We start from the raw sequence: 21265 nt of genomic DNA on the forward strand, positions 1-21265 counted from the left end.
CCCACTGAGCAAGGGCAGGGACCGAAACCACAACCTCATGGTTACTAGTCGGATTCGTTAACCACTGCGCTACGATGGGAACTCCTGCTCTCATTTTCTAAAGCAATGTTCCTGGAAGAAAGGAAGTTAAGGGGTACTTCATATATATCCAAGTCTATCTTAAGTTTCTCCTAAGTTTTTAGAGACTCTCACCAGGGACTGTGCTGACAGTGGAGTAATTACTCAATACTGTCTCCAGGCTAAGAATGGACTGACCTGATATATAGGCCTTTGGAGGAACCAGAGGCCTGAAATTCATTTGGACACTGGTGGGAACCCAGAAATGCCTTCTGAGGGTTGTTCTCAGGTCTGGCCAAAAGAGGAAGACTGGTGGAAATTATTTTCTTGCATTTAAGGCCATTTTCCATTTTATTCAGAAAAACGATTCATTTCAACTAATGATTTAGAGAAAGCACGAGAAAGAGAGAGAGATGGAGAGAGAGCTTGCCATATTCAGTACATCTTCCCAAAGACTTGGGTCATAGGAAAGCCAGGGTGATGGACAGAACAACTCAAGAAGGGTTATTGAGACATATATAACTCCTGATGCCCCAGCAGTTACTTCCTGCTACGCACCCACTCACTCCCTCATAGCCTACCCCGGCTGAGCTCCGTCCATCTCCAAAATGAAGAGGCTGACTATAGGGCTCTGAAAATAAAAGTCAACATTATAGGTTCTCACAGAGGAAAAAGATGGGTTCAATTAACACTAAGAGGGGAGATGCTCTGTTTTACAAGGTAATAATACAGTTTCCAAGGGTGGAAACGGAAAGACTAAAGGCTGAGGCTGAGTAATTCCCCCAATTCCATGAGGAAATGGAACATGGCCATTAGTCTATGCAAAGCAATGATCCTCCTTTTAATGAAAGAGCTTCCTTTAGGCTTCCTCCTACCTCCAAACCCTCTCTCGCTAACATAGCACATGGCAGGAAAAAATGAACTCATGGCAAAGCCTTCTGATTCGACTTCCCCAGAAGTTAAAAAAACATGACACTCTGAATGCCTTCTCGCCTCCTGACTCTTTTTTTTTTTTTTTTTTTTTGTCTTTTTGCTATTTCTTTGGGCCACTCCCGCGGCATATGGAGGTTCCCAGGCTAGGGGTCGAATCGGTGCTGTGGCCACCGGCCTACACCAGAGCCACAGCAACGCTGGATCCGAGCCGCGTCTGCAACCTACACCACAGCTCACGGCAACGCCGGATCGTTAACCCACTGAGCAAGGGCAGGGATCGAACCCGCAACCTCATGGTTCCTAGTCGTATTCATTAACCACTACGCCACGACGGGAACTCCCCTGACTCTTGAAGTTGTGTTCCTTGGCTGACCGTAAGGATCACGGACAGACTGGCGAAGATTCAGAGAGGGTCTCTCCATGGAGGGCTGTGCTAAACACAAGGCCTCCCACTTGAGCAAGGAAGGAGAGCGCCCGGTGGGGTCAAGCTGAAAGTCTAAGGAAACCACAAAGTCTGAGACTCATGTCTCGGTCATCAAGTTCTAGAACTCAGGGGAATCGCTTTGAAACCTGAACAAGGTAACCTGGAGCAAATGAAACACCGTCCTCCTTACACCCAGTGGACATAGAGAAGGGACCTATGAAGAGACAGTGATCGTGTTTTAAAAACGTGCTTCTGGAGTTCCCGCTGTGGCTCAGTGGGTTATGAACCCAACTAGTATCCAGGAGGTGGTTGATTCGGTCCCTGGCCTCACTCGGTGGGTTAAGGCTCTGGCGTTGCCGTGAGCTGTGGTGTAGGCCGGCAACAGCAGCTCCGATTGGACCCCTAGCCTGGGAACCTCTCCATAGGCTGCAGGGGGGGCCCTAAAAAAGCAATAAATAAATAAATAAATCAATAGATAAATATGCTTCTGCATTGGTTATTTTGAATTTAGAACACAGTTTCCTTCAGTAACTATGATATGATGATGGCTGGATTTTCAGAACTGCCTCTTAAAACCTGTTGGGAGTAGCAGCTAAGAGCACTGATTTTGGAGTCTGACCTACATGAGTTTCAAATGCCAGTTATTCCCTCACTTATTTGGCAGAAAAACTTGGTTTTTTATATTATTCAACAAATTTATTCCATTTATCAATGTACAATGACCATCACACCCCAATTTTATAGCATTTCCATCCCAAACCTCCAGCGCATCCCCCCACCCCCCAACCCATCTCATTTGGAAACCCTAAGTTTTTCAAAGTCTGTGAGTCAGTATCTGTTCTGCAAAGAAGTTCACTGTGTCCTTTTTTCAGATGCCACATGTAAGTGATAGCATGTGCTATTGGTTTCTCATTGTCTGACTGACTGACTTCACTTAGCATGACAATTTCTAGGTCCATCCATGTTGCTGCAAACGCCATTATTTCGTTCCTTTTAATGGCTGAGTCATATTCCATCGTGTGCATGTACCACATCGTCTTGATCCACTCCTCTGTCGATGGACATTTAGGTTGTTTCCATGTCTTGGCTATTGCAAATAGTGCTGCAATGAACACTGGAGTACATGTGTCTTTTCAAGTCATGGTTTTCTCTGGATAGATGCCCAGGCCCAAAAACACATGAAAAGATGTTCAACATCACTCATCATTAGAGAGATGCACATCAAAACCACTCTGAGGTATCACCCTACACCAGCCAGAATGGCCATCATCCAAAAGTCTACAAACAATAAGCGCTGGAGAGGGTGTGGAGAAAAAGGAATCTTAGTACACTATTGGTGGGATTGTAAATTGGTGCAACCACTATGGAAAACAGTATGGAGATGCCTCAGAAAACTAAACATAGAACTAGTATTTAGCAGTAAAACTTATTAGGCAGATTCTAAACTTCTCTGAGCCTTAGTTTCTTTACCTGTAAAATGAAGCAAATGATAGGTTGTCGTGATGATTAAATGAGACAATGCATGTAAAGTGTTTAGCATAGTACCTGGCACAGAGTAATACTTCCACAGTGTTAGCCATTTGGCAATTTATTTCATTATGAGCCTGTAGAATATAAATATATATATGTGAAATATATTTTATATTCCAGATAAATTCATATATGTAAGATACTTAGTTTTTTCCCCAAGTTCCAGATAACTTTATATGTACAAGATACATAATCCTTCATCTTTTGAGGTGGTTATTCAAAAGTACAACCACGTTCCTGCCCCAAATATTTTTCCTGTGTTTCTTTTTTCAAAGACTAGCTAGCTAGGGGGCTGGGTAAATCCCTGGACTCATCTGGTGTAGCGATTTGGAGGGTCTTGCCTGGTAAGGAAGTGGTGGTAGCTTTCACAGGGATTTGTGTCTAAGAATCTGATGTGGAGCATTTAATGTGAAAGGCCAAGCCAGGGTAAGTTGAGTTTTAAAAGGCAGGTTAATCATCAGGGAAATGCAAATGAAAACCACAGTAAGATGCCACTTCACTAGGATGACTAGAGTAAAAAAAAGACAACGAGGAGTTCCCATTGTGGTGCAGCGAAAACGAATCTGACTAGTATCCATGAGGATGCAGGTTCCATTCCTGGCTTCGTTCAGTGGGGTAAGGATCTGGCGTTGCAGTGGTGTAGGTGGCAGACGTGGCTCGGATGTGGCGTTGCTGTGGCTGTGGTGCAGGCCGGCAGCTGCAGCTCCAATTGACCCCTAGCCTGGGAACCTCCATATGCTGCATAGAGTTACCACGTGACCCAGCAATTCCGCTACTAGATATATACCCAAAAGAATTAAAAGCAAGTATTCAAACGAGTACATGTACAGGCATGCTCAGAGCAGTGCTATTAACAAGAGTCAGAAGGTGGAACAAGACAGATGTTCATTAACTGATGAGCGGAAAAACAAATACATATTCTATACAATAGAATATTCTTTAGTTTTAAAAAGAAAAACATGTATTCCTGCATGCTTCAATGTGGGTGAACCTTGAAAACATTCTAGTAAGTGAACAAAACCAATCACAAAAGATTTTATATGACTCCATGTATGTGAAATGTCCCCAATGGGCAAATTTAGAGAGACATAAAGTAGATTAGTGGTTGCTTTGGGCTGGGGGGATGGAGGTTGGGGAGTGGTAGCTAAAGGGTATGGGATTTCTTCTTGAGGTGAAAAAAATGTTCTAAAATTGATTGTGGTGATGGTTGCACAATCTGTGAATACAGTAAAAACAGCTGAATTATATACTTTAAATGGATGAGTTGCATGGTGTGTTATTTTGAGATATAACTCCAACAGAGGGCAGAGAAGAGGTGAGATATGTCTCAGAGAAAGAGGCTTTGCCTCTAAGAGAGAGGTACTCCTTGGAACAGTAGAAAGAGACAGGCAGGAAAGCTAAGAAAGAGCCAGGTTTTGCAGGGACATGAAATAAAGGCATGAGTGATGGGTGAGACCAGAAATTTGTAAGAGCCGAAACTTCAGCACTGCAAGAGCTATAAACAGTGGCTCAAAATATATTTATTCCCTCATCTTGTAAAATGAAGTCTGTTGGTTTGTTTTTTTTCTCATTGTAAAAGAAATATATATTCACTATAGAGAATTTATCAGACATAGAAATGTAGAAGGGAAAAAAAAATCTCATTTATAGTCCTAAGAGCCAGAGGTAACCACTGTTAATAACTGGCTATATTTCCTTTCTAGTCCTTCTTCTCCAGTAAAGTTTTATGTTTATTTCTCTAAAACCTATTCTTTTTAATAGGCTTGTTCACCGAGTTCTTTTCGGTTCTCGGTGTATATTATTCCCATTAGACCCCACCTAGAATCCAAGGTGGATTTGATGAGAAAAGAAGTCAGAATAATGAAATAAATGCTCGTTCTCAAATAATTCCTAGGGCCTGTGGGATGAGGCAGTAGCCGCTTTCATGAGAAAAAAGGAGCAGGGCTCCAGCACATTCAGCAAACTGGCCAAGACTCGGAGTCCCCAGATACAGCGTTACGGTCCAGGCCATTCCTTGAGGCTACACCCACTAAATACCGTGAGAAAATAAACCCTGGTTTCCAAAGAAACTTTGATTTTTGAAAAGAAACCCAGACATGCTCTTTTTCAGGGTTGAAGACTTTCTAAAGTAATGGGGAGTTAACGAGCTTTTCAAAGCAGAGCGACAACAGGTGATAAGGTCCTTGGACACCACAGCCCGGGAAGCAGCAGCGTGTGAAGGGGCCGTTTCCTGCCTTTGGAGGTGGCGGACCTCTCTGTCCCCTCTTCTTTGTCAGTCCTTCCTAAACTCTTTCTGGCATGGGAATTAGGTGTATTTTATTTTTCTCTTAAAGTTTTCTATCAGCCTGTTCGTAACTTTAAAAGGAGGTGCGTTGAATGTTTCTCTTTCTCTCCTTAAATAAAGATACCTGAGATGAAATTAAGCGACATGTTAATTACCCCTGTATGACTCAGTCCAGATTGCTCTCCTTTGTCCTAGTGGCCCATGACGAACCACAAAAGAATCTCCACCCATGACCCAAGGCACTCTGCTCAACTGAATTATCTCTGGGGGGAAGAAAAGGGATAGAAAGTTTGGACAATGAGTTGCCTGGGATGGGCACGACAACTGGATGAAAGGGAATGTCCTTTGATTCCGATGCCACTTTATTCGAATCATACATGCCAGACCTGCCATCTGACATATCCACAGTGGAGCCTACGGCTCTCACTTAGGACAAACCCAACACCTTGCTGACAACAGTCCACTCAGGAGAAAAAAAGAGTCTCTTCCTAGGGGTTTCCATTCCATGTATTAAACGTGAAACCAAAGGACAGGGCCCCTTTGCGTGGATGAGCCATTTTGAAATATTGCGGCTCGGCACCGGGATCTCCCCTGGGGGCCCCTCCTCGGGGATGAGCGGCCCCTTCTGGGGCTGGGGGAGGGGGATTCCCTTTGCTTTCTTGCAATGAACTGCTTGGGCAGGCATCAAAGCAGCACTAATTGGAACCCACTGCAAGTAAAAGCCGCCTTTCATCCCCAGCTGCAGATCCGGAACGTTCCTCCTTTATCATTAAGGATGTTTTTTTTTTTTTAATATAAAATAATACTAGCTCATTCCTTAAAAAAAATGAAAGCACAGAAAGGGACATACACTAAAATCGTTGTAATTAGAATGAGGCAGGAGCATGCTTAATGCTGTGGCAGAAAACCTTTCAGAGTCTGACCCCAAGCTATAATTTTCTACCATTCCAGAGACTAGCTCACACTTTTTCTCAGCCTGTTCCCTTTGCCTGGAACACCCTCTTTTCCCTCCTCAATCTGGTGAATTTCTACCAGGTAACAAGTTACCTTTTCGGAGAAGTCTTTCTTGACCCTTGCAGGAGAACCACGAACTTCCATGACACTGCCATTCTTTTATACATGGCTCTGTTTCAGCATTCACCCCTTAATGTACCAAAATTATTTGTGTGGGAGTTCCCATTGTGGCTCCGAGGGTGAAGAACCCAACTAGGATCCATGAGGGCACGGGTTCAATCCCTGGCCTTGCTCAGTGGGTTAAGAATCTGGTGTTGCCATGAGCTGTGGTGTAGGTCGCAGATGTGGCTCAGATACTGAGTGGCTGTGGCTGTGGCTGTGGTGTAGGCCAGCAGCTTCAGCTCCGATTCGACCCCTAGCGTGGGAACCTCCATATGCCATGGGTGTGGCCCCAAAAAGACAAAAAAAAAAAAAAATTTGTGTGTCTCTGTTCAGAGGGTGGAAGGTGCCACTCAGCAGACAAAGCTGCCTAGCCCAAGGAGAGGGAGTGGGAATAAGCACTGATTTTGGATCAGGGAGCTGAGATCAGCTTTTGTTTTTTTCTTTCATTCACTAGGTCATTTACTAGTGTCACCTAATCCATTGCCCCTTTAGACCAAGTCAGAGGGGCAGGGAGGAGCGGGGTGCGGGACAGGGAAGGCTGGGATACACAGACGTAATTTCACAAGGCTGGAGGGACTCTGTGACTTTCTCACAGGTTAGCAGTCGGGCCAGAAGCTTGGTATTTAGATGCTGAATGGACTCTATTCAACTACAGATTCTGGGTTTGGAAAAGGGAAAGATACTGTTCATGTCACAAAATACCACACTTTATGGGGGGATACGCAAATGACAAGTTAAACAGTACGGGGGGGCCTGGTGATGAAAGAGACAGACATTCAGTAGAGTAAAGGACTGACATCCGTGACGTGCTGAAAAGATCAGAGTTGGAAAGGGCCGTGAAAATATCATTTCTTCTCTTCTGCTTGTACTACTCGTACATCGTAGCCTACCTGCACTGTTTTAAATCTGATGATAGATATTTTCAATATGCGTATCTTAAAGGAATGCTGAGTTCCATTCTTAGGCCACCAGTTGAGGATCAAATCGCCTTTAAATTGAACTAAGCTATTTCTAAGATTAGTTGTGTGTTGCAAACTACCCAGTTGGGGGCAGACAAAACAAACAGATGACTTCTGAAGGCTTTGGAAGGAATCCTGCATTTCTTTGTGCGTTGTTATTTTAATGAGGCAACGGGCTTTTCTACTCATATAATCAGATTCAGACAGCTTGCTCACCACCTCCACAGACTGAAGGCTACAATCGGGTTCCTTTCCAATGATCATATTTTTAATCACAGAGGATGGAACTTCGGCATGGGTGGGGGGCGGTACTGGAAGGCACATCTATTTTTCTGGACAGTGTGAGATGCTGGGTAGGACATATTGAGAAATGTATAGAGGCACTGAGACTTTGCCAAAACAAGCCTGCTTAATAACGTCAGATGGCGGGCTGCGGCGCATTTAGCAAGAGACCCTCTTAATCCCCAATTCTCCACTGGCCCTAAGAGGGTTTACAATGCCTATTTGAGGGAGTTAAGTGAAATCAGACACTCTCCTGTTGTTTTGTTTTCTTATTCTGCCAGAGATTTCAGAAAGAAGGGCTCCTTCTGAGACTCTTAGGCTTCAGTTGCATAAAAGAAACCTGCTGGGGTGGCTTCATGCTGCCCACACCCAAAGGAGCCCTGTCTGACCACCACTTATGCAAGTCTATAGGCTTTGTAATTTTTCTTAACTAGCCTTTCTTTTCTTTAGGGGCTAGCAACCCATTCAAAAGTGAATCTAAACAAAGTGCCAAATCTGGGTGCTTAGCCAAGAACTCATTTATGGATTTCTTTTCCTGGAAGAATCAACCCCCATAGCGCCCTCCCTGGTAAGGCCAAAGGGAATAGGTCCCACAGAACCCAAGATAGAAGCCAGGGCTGCAGGGACTTAATAAACCTATTTACTTACCCATGTGTCTAGGAGGGCAGGGTGATCTCAGAATGGGACTGGAATCGTGTCTTATTTTGGAAAAAAGCTTTGCATGTGATGCTGGTATAAACTCATACACCATATCCTCCATGAAACCTCCACTACAGCTCCCTGGGCACAGGCTCCCTCTGCCACAGAAGGCTGGACCTACATTCACACTTCTAAAATTGTTCTGAAATTATTTGTATTTAAGTCTATTTTCACTTTAGACTGATTGGAGAGCAGAGACTGTGCCTTGATTTTCACTGGCCAGTATACAATCTGGCACCTAAGAGTTTCCCAAATTTCTGCTGAGTTGTGCAAAGCAATATGTATTATATATATTGTTTATAATACGATAGAGACATAACATTTTATTTATATTCTGCTATAAACTCAAAATAATATAAATAGAATAATATATAAAACAAACATTCTATATTATAATGTATATTTCCTTTTATATATTGTTTATAATCCAATAATATATAATATTATATAAAATCCTCATTTCAGGGCAGTATGCAAGGGGTTTCTACTAGTTAAAGATCAAGAAGAAGGGGGAGTTCCCACCATGGCACAGTGGGTTAAGAATCTGGCTGCACACTATTCACAATAGCCAAGACATGGAAACAACCTGAATGTCCATTGACAAATGAATGGATTAAGAAGATGTGGTATGAATACACAATGGAATACTACTCAGCCATAAAAAGAACGAAATAATGCCATTTGCAGCAGCATGGACGGAACTAGAGACTCTCATACCAAGTGAAGTAAGTCAGAAAGAGAAAGACAAATACCATATGATGCTTATATCTGGAATCTAATACATGGCACGAATGAACCTATCAACAGGAAAGAAACTCATGGACTTGGAGAACAGACTTGTGGTTGCTGGGGGCAGGGGGAGGGAGTGGGATGGACTGGGAATCTGGGGTTAATACAAACTATTGCATTTGGATGGATGAGCAATGAGATCCTGCTGTAGAGCACAGGGAACTCTATCTAGTCACTTGTGATGGAGCATGATGGAGGATAATGTGACAAAAACAATATATACATATATATGACTGGGTCACTTTGCTGTACAGTAGAAATTGACAGAACACTGTAAATCAACTATAGTAGAAAAAATAAAAATCATATAAACTTAAAAGAAAAAGAATCTGATGGCAACAGATCGAGTCATTGTGGAGGCACGGGTTTGATATCCCGCCCCATGCAGTGGGTTAAAGGATCCAGCACTGCTGCAGCTGTGGCGTAGATCGCAGCTGTGGCCCCGATTCAATCCCTGGCCTGGGAACTTCCATATGTCACAGGTGCGGCCATAAAATTTTTTAAAAAATTAAAGAAAGATCAAGAAGAGAGGTTAACTCCTCAGGCGGTTTGGGCAAAGAGCGAAAGCGAAAGAAAGCGATGGACAAATGACCATCAGGGGCTAAAAAGGGCCTGAAGAATGACCTAGTTTTGTTTTCCTAGAAAGACATTAATTTCCCCAAGAACTCCTATGGAAGCAGTCTGCAGAGTGTTTGGGTGTGGTGGTTTTTAAATATTTCCACACAGTTTTTGATAGTCCTCCTTTCAAGAGCTGGAGCTTCATTCCCCTCCCCGTGAATGTGGGCTAGAACTGGAGACTGGCTTCTAACCCATCGAATGTGTCAGAACTGACAGCACGTCACTTCCGAGAGTGGGTCACAGAGGCCATCGCAGCTTCCTCTCTGCTCACTTCCACGCATCACTTATCCCGGGGCGGCCCGCAGTCGTGTCGTGAGGATGCTCTCGAGGCCCATGTGCTGAGACCCTGAGGCTCCCCCAGCAACCAGCACCGCCTTGCGGAGCCTGGACGGGAGCCGCCTTGGAGGGGCGCCTCCGGCAGCGCTCAGGGCACCACGGCTCCAAGCAACACCTGGACTGAAAGTTTTTGAGACTGAGGACCACCCGGCTAAGCTGCTCTCAAATTCCTGATGGAAACTGTGAGATAATAAATGATTGTTTTAAATGACTATGTTTTAGAGTAACTTTTTTTTTTCTTTGCCTTTTCTAGGGCTGCTCCCGTGGCATATGGAGGTTCCCAGGCTAGGGGTCGAGTCGGAGCTGTAGCCGCCGGCCTACACCACAGCCATAGCAAAGCAGGATCCGAGTTGCATCTGGGACCTACAGCACAGCTCACAGCAATGCCGGATCCTGAACCCACTGAGTGAGGCCAGGGATTGAACCTGCGTCCTCATGGTTCCTAGTCAGATTCGTTAACCACTGTGCCACAACGGGAACTCCTGGCGTAACTTGTTATACAGCACCAGATAACTAATACAGCTCCTTTATGTTCTCGAAATTATGGAGGAGCCCAGAGAGCTTTTGTTTACATGATATGTATCTATTGATATTTCCTGTTTTAGAGATTAACACAGTTTTAAAAATTTATTATTAACTTTAAACTAAGAATAATGATTCTTTTTTGGGGGGGGGGGTCTTTTTGTCCTTTTAGGGCCGCATCCGTGGCATATGGAGGTTTCCAGGCTAGAGGTCAAATTGGAGCTGTAGCCACTGGCCTACACCACAGCCACAGCCACACCAGATCCGAGCCATGTCTGCGACCTACACCACAGTTCATGGCAACGCCGGATCTTTAACCCACTGAGCAAGGCCAGGGATCGAACCCGCAACCTCATGGTTCCTAGTTGGATTCATTTCCGATGTGCCACGAAGGGAACTCCAAGAATAATGATTCTTTATATGTTAACATAGATAATAACATTTTTATGAAAAAAGGGGAGAAAAGTGATATTGCTCTTGCATTTTTGCAAAATATCTTTACTGCCTGGATTAATAGGAGACAACTAAATTCCCCCATTGCTTTCTGCATTTCATGTGTTGCCATATATTATTTTGGTGAAAGTGCATGAATAAAACCCAGCTTCACATGGACATGTAGTAGTAAACGGAGGACCTCACAGTCCCTGTGAAAGGCTCTCTGGGACTCCCTGAGTTCTCAAATCAGAGTTCACAACCACTGCTATAGGGAAGTCAGAAACTTATGAGGTTGGAAGTCACAAAAGAGAAGAAAATGTCACTTCCTGAAATGCTTCTTGGAAGGACCACCTCTCAAGTTGTCCTGCTGCCCTCTTTCACTCTAAACTGTATCATCTATGACTGAGTTACCATTTCAAAATCTCCTGTAGTAAGTGGGTATGAATGGAGGAATTGAGGCCAAACCAGAGATGTTACTTATTTCATCCCTTAATTTTCCATCTCTGGGCCAGCATCTCCCAATCCTCACAGTCATCATGAGCCAGACCTCGTGTCGGGCTGTTCTTGCACCAGCGGCAGGGTTGGCTGCCTGTGCGGTCCTTTGGGGGGGAAGGCAATTCTCCTAAATTTGTGTTAAGCTTCCCATCCTCCCTCCATCCTTTATTCATAACCATGACACAGAATAAGGAAGGAGAGAATCTGGATAGAGGGAGGAGGAATGAAGAGAATAAGAAACAGACTTAAATTTAGTCCCTTGATTGCTGTCTGAAGGAAGAGAAACACCAAATTCTTCATTTAGTCATGTTTAAGCGTGTGTAGAGTGTACTCCGTGTGTGTGTGTGTGTGTGTGGCGTGTATACCTGAGAGTATCTTGCCAGGTTTTCTTTGGTGAACTCACCCCTGATTCACTGTTAATAAAGGGAAGAGCCACAAACCAAGCCATGGAATTGTGAGACCAGATCATAAGCAGAAAAGGTTTTGTTTCATCAATAGATTTTGAATAGAGAAGTCTATCCTACTCTGTGTTGCTGTACTAAATACTTACATATGGCAAATTTACATTTAAATATAGCTTGATATAATACAGTATCTTTTTTTCTTTAACATTGACAGATGATAGAATTTAATTAATCAAACACTCTACTCAGAAGAACTCAATATAACATGTATTTAAGAAGCTTCACTCCAATGGTTTTTGACCTTAAAACACAATTGCTAATTGTATGCTGAAATAGAGGGGGGAAAAAAAACCCTCTCACCTTCTCCGGCTGGATAAGGTTTCTTCATGTTCTACATGAGCAACTTTTAATACCTTCTTGTCAATAAACAGATCTTCAGGATAATAAGCAGATCTATACTGACGTTGCTGAGAATGGGCGCATAACTTGCCAATCTGAAAAAAAGAAATGCAATATAATGATACGATACTTTCACAGATATGAGAGTAGAAACAAATGCGGAAATGCACTTCAATTTCTTCCCCAATTTCTTTTTAAAGAGCAGAACGAAGCTATTACTGGAGTCAAAAAAGGTGATACGCTTTTAAAGCAAAGACCCATCTGGGGAAAAGCAGGCTGAAGACTGTGGTGAGGGCACTGGGCGCGCAGTCTATCCAGAGATTTCCTGAGATGAAAGTGCTTTTTTTCTATAGTGAAGCACACGTTTGAGAGGTGCCGCTACACAGGACTTAGGAAACAGATACCTTCCGATGGCACTTGACAGTTATCCCCGTCAAGTTCACCAACGGAAACTGCCAAGTTTAGGAAAGACTAATGCAGGAAGGGAGGGGTGTGTGAGAGGTGTGCAGAGCCGTCTGTTAATAGCAGAGCCACCTCCTGATTCTTCTAAGCTTTTTGTGAGCTCTTTTTAAAAATTATATACATTTCAGGTACATAGCATTACAGTTGAAAGCTTAGTTCTTTTACACTCATGGAGCAATGATTAAAAAAATGGTGCCATCTTTCTTATCTCAATTCTAAATAATTTCCTTGGTTAAATGACTTAGAGGGTTGCTGCTTTTTTCACTTTCAATCAAAAGCCTGCATGGACTTCTACATAAATAAACATGAATATTAACATATGTCTCCCCTGTGCCGGAGACCACGCTGCCTTGATTTGTGTGTTATTTTAATACGGCAAAGGGCTTTTCAATTCAAGTTAGATTCAGCCCCATTTTATAGCTGAGAAAACTGAGGCCCAGAGAGGTTAAGTGGCTTGCCTAAGACAAATAGGCAATGGATTTACTGTCTGACTTTGAAGCCACTGATCCAACTTCAAAGCTTATGCAATATCACCTCCCCAAAAATGATGCTTGATTTCCTTAGTTGCTTCCATTCTATGTTTTGAAAAAAAAAATAAAAAAAAGAATTCCTAGCTCTCAGAAACATAGCCACCATAGCCAAGGTGAAAATATAGATTGTATACTTCAGGAAAAATACTAGAAATATTTTGTGAAGACAAGGGTTCTATCTTTGTCACCTTTATACCTCCATGGAATTCAGACTGGATTTTGTGCACTGTTGGGCACTTAATAAAGACAAGTTAATTGAAGTGAATTGGAGGAAAATTCTAGTATCTGATCTGGCACACCATCCACTGGTGGGCCATGGACTCTGTGATCATCCAGCTTTTAAATTTCTGGAGATGGCCCCGGTAGTATTTATTAAGTTATCTATCTCTTTTTAAAGGTATAAATGGCATTGAGTTTGTATGGCTTTGAGAAGTTTTCCATATACAAATAAAGTTCGGAATTAGAAAAAAAATCTGTTAGCAGTAGCATCACCACCATTTACGAACGACAGCAGCTATAGTAGGATATTCAATATTTCATCTTAATGGGAATAAAAAACTGCAGACATTTTTAAATATTCCGTTTGGCTTTCGAACGTACGATACTGAATATTTGACTTGGGATAATATTAACTTCAAATGAAGAATCTGCATTCTCGGAATTTGCCCTACTTGGTAGCCATCTGGTGGGTACTTTAGGTAGGGGGCTGCCTGGCGGGACCAGGAAGTTAGGTTCTAATCGCTTCCAAAGCACGTAATGCACCTACAAACAACTGAGGGCTGACTGTACGTCACAAAATTATGCCCATAGACACTTACATGTTTGTAAAATTGCAGGTGCACATTCGTGGAACAAAATCTTGATTTGCCTTCCGCAAATACCTATTTAGGGGAGTTCCCGCATGGCTCAGGGGAAACAAATCTGACTAGCATCCATGAGGATTCAGGTTCCATCCCTAGCCTTGCTCAGTGAGTTAAGGACCCGGTGTGGCTGCGAGCTGTGGTCAAGGTCGCAGATGCGGCTTGGATCTGGCATTAGTTTGGCTGTGGTGTAGGCTGGTGGTTGTAGCTCTGATTCGACCCCTAGCCTGGGAACCTCCATATGCCATGGGTGTGGTCCTAAAAAGACAAACAAACAAAAAATCTATTTATGACTCTGTGACCATACACCAATGTAAGAGTCTAGTTCACCAGGATCGAAGTATTCTTGGCACATTCAGGAGCACAGGACACACGCTCTCAAGTGACACCTGTTCCAGACCCAGCACCAAAGTCAAAATCTTTCACTCATCTTTCCCAGTAACTTGCCTACTTGCAACCCACAGCTGTGAAATCGCCCTCCCCATTGAAAGCCGGTTCTTTGTATCTGTGAATACTAATTGGACCCCAGCAATACTCTAAAGTTTTCGGCCCCTCCCAACTTACTGGAAAGGGGTGCAGCCAAGGCGAACGTAGGAAGGTTAAGAACAAACGCGAATGTAGCCAGCCTACAGTCTGACCTTTCTTCCCAAGCCACCCAATGTGGCATTATCGAGCTGACTTCCCAAGGCTCTGTGTGGGGTAAGGGGCAAACAATGGCATCCTGCCAACACCCCCGCTCCCCCATCTGAAATCTGCCACATCTTATCAGACAGCCTGTACTTTCTTTCACCAATCTACCATGAAGCAAATTCTTCTCACATACAAAGCATTTGTCAAATGCAGACCCCCTTTGGGGCCTTTCTCTCCACATCTTTCACCTCCATACTGTGTGAGCTGTAGGCGAATATTATGAGCTTATTTTGAGGAGAAGTGGACACAAAAAGAAAACATAGTTTACAAAGAGATGCCGCAGGCGCATGAAAGAGGTCCTTTCAGCTTCATACTTGGGAAACATCAGGCGAGGCTCGGAGACCTGGGTCTCGTTCTACAGCTGCACTTGCTCAAGAAGCCAGCCTCCCGAGTGGCATTTTAGAAATCAGTATCCTGCCCAGGAGGTTTCGGCTCTTAAATAAGAAGGGCAAATCCAATTTCCTTTCGTTGACTCATGCACCTCGTCAAGGATGCTGCCACCTTTAAATTTAGTCACTTGGAGTGAATTTATTGGATAGGTGAGTGTCTCTATCAATAGACCTGGAATATAAAACCTTTTTGTTTCCCATGAAATGTGATTCCTAATGTTGCTTTTATTTATGCGCCAGAACCTGTGGCAGAGAAAGCAATGGTGCTATAAGACTTGAAACATAAGAAGGTAGGGCATCTGACCATATCCGGGCCAGCAGGTCATTCTAGCAACCTTAGCACCGTTCTTCTTAGCCAGGGTCCGGAAGCACTGGCTTTGTACACACATGACGAAAATACACTGCTGGGCCCAGCAAGGTGTAGAAATAGCCCGGCAGACTGGACATCGGGGAATGTGGCCGACGACCCCACTTCTACCTCTTGTGCTCACTAGAGGGACTTCCTTTTGACCTGATCCCACAGTTTCCCTCCACCTGTAACTTTTGTCTCAAACAAAAGAGGAAGATATGGTATTTGAAGTGTTTATTCTGGGCTCCTTTGAAAAACAGGGGGAAATTACTTTCCAAATGGAGTATGTCATCAAAGATTTTGAAAGCATACCAGCCAGCGGGGTCTGATGCAATTCATGCATGCACCCCATAATTGACACATCAGGAAATGCAGACACTGCACTGGTTAAATGCATTTTTTTTTTGTCTTTTTATCATTTCTTGGGCTGCTCCCATGGCATATGGAGGTTCCCAGGCTAGGGGTCGAATGGGAGCTATAGCCGCTGGCCTACACCACAGCCACAGCAACACGGGATCCAAGCCACGTCTGCGGCCTACACCACAGCTAACAGAAACACCGGATCCTTCACCCACCGGAGCAAGCCCAGGGATCGAACCTGAAACCTCACGGTTCCTAGTCGGATTCGTTAGCCACTGCGCCATGACGGGAACTCCTGGTTAAATGTATTCTTAAGCCCCACTGACTATTGGTTCTAGGAACTCTCAGATGACAAAAAAATTCAAATTTGCTCTTTCCCTCCTAATGGCTGAGCAGAGAAAGAGAGCCTACATTGTAAGCTTCTCATCAATGCCAACACGTCAGCAATACCAATACCAATACTGCATTTGTAACAAAATATACCTTTTTTGTCTTTATTTGTATTTATTTTTAAAATAATTTTTATTTTTCCATTATAGTTGGTTTACAGTGTTCTATCAGTTTTCTACTGTACAGCAAAGTGACCCAGTCTCACACACACACACACACACACACACACGCATATATATTCTTTTTCCCACATTATCCTCCATCGTGCTCCATCATAAGTGACTAGATACAGTTCCCTGTGCTACACAGCAGGATCTCACTGCTTATCCACTCCAAAGGCAAGAGTTTGCATCTATGAACCCCAGATTCCCAGTGCACCCCACTCCTCCCCCTCTCCCTAATAGAGCTCGCTTCAGCCTAGTGTTTCACAGGTAACTTCTCCAGGGAGTCCTCCAACCACCCTCTGAGGCATTCGGTCCAGGTATTAATGACTCCATTTTAGAGATAGGGAAACAGAGGCTCACTGGGACGGGAGCACAGACCAGACTTTAAAAGCGATGTTTTTTTGTATTTGATTTTTCCCCCCATGCCATGGATTTCTGTCAGGAGGATAGACTCCGGGGCTTCCCAGTACAGCGGGTGGCCCAGTTCTGCAGTCCTGTGGACCACCCACCCAGAACTGGAGAAAGAGAATGATTTTGAAGATTCTCAAAATGTACTTCAAAGAAGGACTCATTTTGAAAGATAAACAGAACACCGACATGCAACTGTAACCTAAGTTTCTGACAGTACTGCTAGTGGAATGGTTTAAACTCCCTGACTAAAGCATTGGATGTCAAGTTCTGTGGGACGTGGGAAAGGGGGTCCTCCAGTGAGTCCGGCCTGCTGCTTGCTGCCTGCAGGATGTCCCTGGACCCTGGCTCCTGAAGTCAGATTCTTGGATTGACTACAAAATCTTCTGTAATGCCTGCAATTTAACCCCGGTCGAGGCTGATGTCTGGCCCGAGTATATTCTATATAGTTTCCCACCCAAATGGAGATTGCACTTGATCCTATGGCTACAAATATACAACAGGTTTAAACTTTTAGCTATAACAGCCTAAAAGATTAGATGGAGTTCCTGTCGTGGCGCAGTGGTTAACGAATCCGACTAGGAACCATGAGGTTGCGGGTTCGATCCCTGGCCTCGCTCAGTGGGTTAAGGATCCGGCGTTGCCCTGAGCTGTGATGTAGGTTGCAGATGCGGCTCAGATCTGGCGTTGCTGTGGCTCTGGCATAGGCCTGTGGCTACAGCTCTCATTCGACCCTTAGCCTGGGAACCTCCATATGCCGCGGGATTGGCTCAAGAAAAGGCAAAAAGACAAAACAAACAAACAAACAACCTAAAAGATTAGAAAACGGGGAGCGCAACTACATTAGAGGATCTTTGACTCTCTCCTACTCTCAGCTAGCTCTAACACATCTATTTTGCTCTTGCTTTAAACATCAGATAAATTCTCTTTCTCAAAAAATAGCTAGGTTGTGTGTGTGTGTTTGAGTCTGTGTATTTTATTTTATTTTATTTGTTTATTTTTAGGGCTGTACCACCCATGACATATGGAGGTTCCCAGGCTAGGAGTCAAATCAGAGCTGTAGCCACCAGCCTACACCACAGCCACAGCCACGCGGCATCCGAGCGCATCTGCGACCTACACCACAGCTCATGGCAATACCAGATCCTTAATCCACTGAGAGAGACCTGGGATTGAACTTGCGTCCTCATGTTTACTAGTCAGGTTCATTAACCGCTGAGCCATGATGGGAACTCGTGTGTATTTTAACTTATATGGCTCATAAAAGAAGGAAGAGGAGGAGGGAGTGGGGAGAAGGGGAGGAAGGAAAGGGAGAAGCAGAAGCAGAAAGGAAAAGTTCCCATCACCAAGTCCGTGGCAGGAGAAAGGCCAGGGACACTTCACACTCCCCTGGCAATCTGACAGCCTTTTTTTTTTTTTTTTTTTTTTTGGGTCTTTTTGCCTTTTCTCGGGCCGCTTCCCGCGGCATATGGAGGTTCCCAGGCTAGGGGTTGAATTGGAGCTGTAGCCGCCGGCCTACACCACAGCCACAGCAATTCAGGATCCGAACCGCGTCTGCAACCTACACCACAGCTCACGGCAACGCCGGATCCTAAACCCACTGAGCAAGGCCAGGGATCGAACCCACGACTTCATGGTTCCTAGTCGGATTCGTTAACCACTGCGCCATGACGGGAACTTCACAATCTGCCAGCTTTTGATGGCGAAGATGGGTGTCCCACTGGATCACACCCAACTCCTCTCTCAAGAGCTGTACCTGAGGCCACCAAGACTTGAGGAGCTCGAGGACCTTTTGTTTTATTTAATTATAGAACAACAATGCTGCTAGAATCCAGCTGATGTCTGTGGTCCCAAGGAGTGCTTTTCTGAGAAATGTTGCCAAACAATTGGTATAAACTTGGTCTTTGATCGTCAAAGAATTCATCAGAAGCCTGAAGATTTAAAAACAAAGCTTCCTCTATGGTTATGCAATTGAAATATCAATTCTGACCCGTGGTGCACTCTGGAGGAATATTAGCTGTGGCATCTGTTTTAGGGCACCTTGGGGCTGGGGGTAGGGTAGAGTGGAAATGCTTCACGTTTCCAGTTAAAATAAAATACTGAACTTCAGTCCATTCTGTTGAATTAACTTTTGTATCGTTGTTCAATTTCATTTAATTAAATCTTAAAAGTTTAAAAACAAAATATACATTGAAATTAAGTGATATACAACATAAACTTTTAAACAGTAGCAACCATGCCCATTTAACAATTCTACAGGTATAATAAAAATGCTAATATATGTTAATGTTTAGCCTGTGGTTAATGTTTTGTCTTGTTAATTTCCCCAGGGCTTTTATTACTGATTTAAATCTGCCACACTACTCAACTGATTGCACTGCTTCCACAAACTGCATGGAAGTAGCTCAAATGAATACTGATTAACAGAAATGAACAAACATTTGGCTGGGCAAACCATTCTTATTATATGCTCGTAATCATTACATACATTTTCTTACAATGAGATGGGCATGGCAGGCATTTTCCACTCATTTTTCCTACAGAAAATATGCATATGAGCATTACATTAATTTATAACCTTGTACTTCAGGAAGCACATCAGTATTAATTAACTATTGATTCGATATAGAGCAGAGGATAATGAACAGACCTGGTGACAATGTGAGCACTATCCCCCCCCCCAGATTGGCTGCGACTCATCATTAATTGCTTGACCATTAAAATAAAAGTTGACGAATAATCTGTAATGTATTCTGAATCAAGCTATCTTAAGAAGTCAGGTGCCATTGTTAGAACATTGCGTTCAGGTCAGCTCTTTAAATGAACTGGAATCCAAAAAAGGGAACGAATGTCCTACAGATCAGTCTGTGGTTAAGCTGAACGAGATCGAGCACGATATTGGAGTGAAAAAAAAGAGCATACAATTCGGAGTCAGGAGACCTGAGCTCCAGGCACAGCTCAGCCTCTTGCCACGTCAATAACTCTCAAGTCTTTTCATTTCCTTCAAACTCGGCTTCCTCATCTGAAAAACGGAGGCAATGCTGCCCGCCAAACGCGGCAGTAGTCTGAGGGTCCAAAAAAATTACAGAGGAACGTGCGTGTCTCCCACATCCACACGGAAATCTGACTCACTCAATCCATAGGAGGGAACTGCTCGCTTTCTGCAGCCCGCTCTGTGTATTAGCATCCTGGCTCTGTTCTTTAAAGGGGGGACTCGGGCAGCCAGTGAAAAGGTGGGAGGAGTCTGGGTCCTCACCATGAAAGGGAACCATACCAGTCTGACCTGTTCTGCTCTGGGATACCCGGAGTAGCCCCTGCTCTTCTTCAGGGCCCCCGTGGTTCTGCTGATGACCCTGGTTCTAACCTGTTGGATGTGTCCATAGCAATGCAGGCTGTGGGGATCAGAGACAGGTCTTAAAACACCTTTTGTGGAAGAGACTTGCATTTTACACATTTCTAGCTGCCACAAATGGATTCGGAGCTGAAAACAGAAGCCTGCATGTATACCTAACACTTTTTATGCAGCACCAATCCCCTCGCAGCACCGGAAGCCTGTGACATTATTGCTTAATCACGTAAGCAATAGTGTGGGGTTAAAAGAGAACTTCATGCACTCAGTAAACTCAACACTGAATTCAAATACCACTCCTCCAAATGTCTGCACCTGCTGGTGTTCCCTGGCCCAGGGAAAAGGATCAGCATCTACTCAGCTGCATAAGCTGGAAGAAATGAAAGGACTTCTGGTGACTTCACTAAGTCTTATTTTTTTCCTCCCTCCTGAACAACTTTTTTTTGCTTTTTAGGGTCACACCTGTGGCTTATGGAGGTTCCCAGGGTGTCTAATCAGAGCCGCAGCAACTCGGGATCTGAGCCATGTCTGTGACCTGCACCACAGCTCATGACAATGCCAGATCCTTAACCCACTGAGCGAGGCCAGGGATCGAACCCGCAACCTCATGGTTCCTAGTCAGATTCATTTCCACTGTGCCACAATGGGAACTCCCAAGAACAACTTTTAAACTTGTGTGTTTTTCTCCATACGCGGGCTTAGGATACCACTGACTGTCTCATGGAGCAGGGCTTCTCAAACTTGAATGTGTATACAAATCACCTGGGAACCTTCTCCATTTAGAGTTGGACACAGGAGATCAGGGGTGAGGGGTGAGATGAGCAGCGGGGCTCTAGTGCAGTGGTGCTCAAAGCGTGGCCTGGGAACAAGCAGCATCAGTGTCATCTGGGAACTCGTTACAAATGCAAATTTGAAGGCCCAACCTTAAACCTACCAAAGCAAAAACCCTGGGAGTGGGGACCGGCCAACTGTTTTAATAAGCCCTCCAGGGGCTTCTGCTGCACAGTCAAGCTGGAAAACCACCACTTCAGA

At 44.1% G+C, this 21265-nt stretch overlaps 1 protein-coding gene across 7 annotated transcripts in view; it reads right to left on the minus strand.

Annotated features, from left to right (window-relative positions):
* Positions 1-21265, minus strand: part of GPC3 (glypican 3) — a 434590-nt gene that overhangs the window by 136766 nt on the left and 276559 nt on the right. For 6 of the 7 annotated variants that reach the window (XR_014834641.1, XR_014834640.1, XR_014834639.1 and 3 more), the window contains exon 4: positions 12244-12377. Coding sequence is in view for 1 of the 7 variants with exons in the window: in XM_013986449.3 (XP_013841903.3) it covers positions 12244-12377 (134 nt within the window). In the remaining 6 variants the exon portion in view is untranslated. Of the gene's footprint in view, positions 1-10626; positions 10672-10947; positions 12378-21265 lie in introns of those variants that run through there. The other variant, XR_014834644.1, reaches the window with a different exon arrangement.

The sequence above is a fragment of the Sus scrofa genome, chromosome X (genome assembly GCF_054392235.1).
Source record: "Sus scrofa isolate SSC_HxYL_T2T_F1_AM1 chromosome X, Sscrofa_HxYL_maternal_Yorkshire_Landrace_v2.0, whole genome shotgun sequence".
Taxonomy (NCBI): Eukaryota; Metazoa; Chordata; class Mammalia; order Artiodactyla; family Suidae; genus Sus; species Sus scrofa.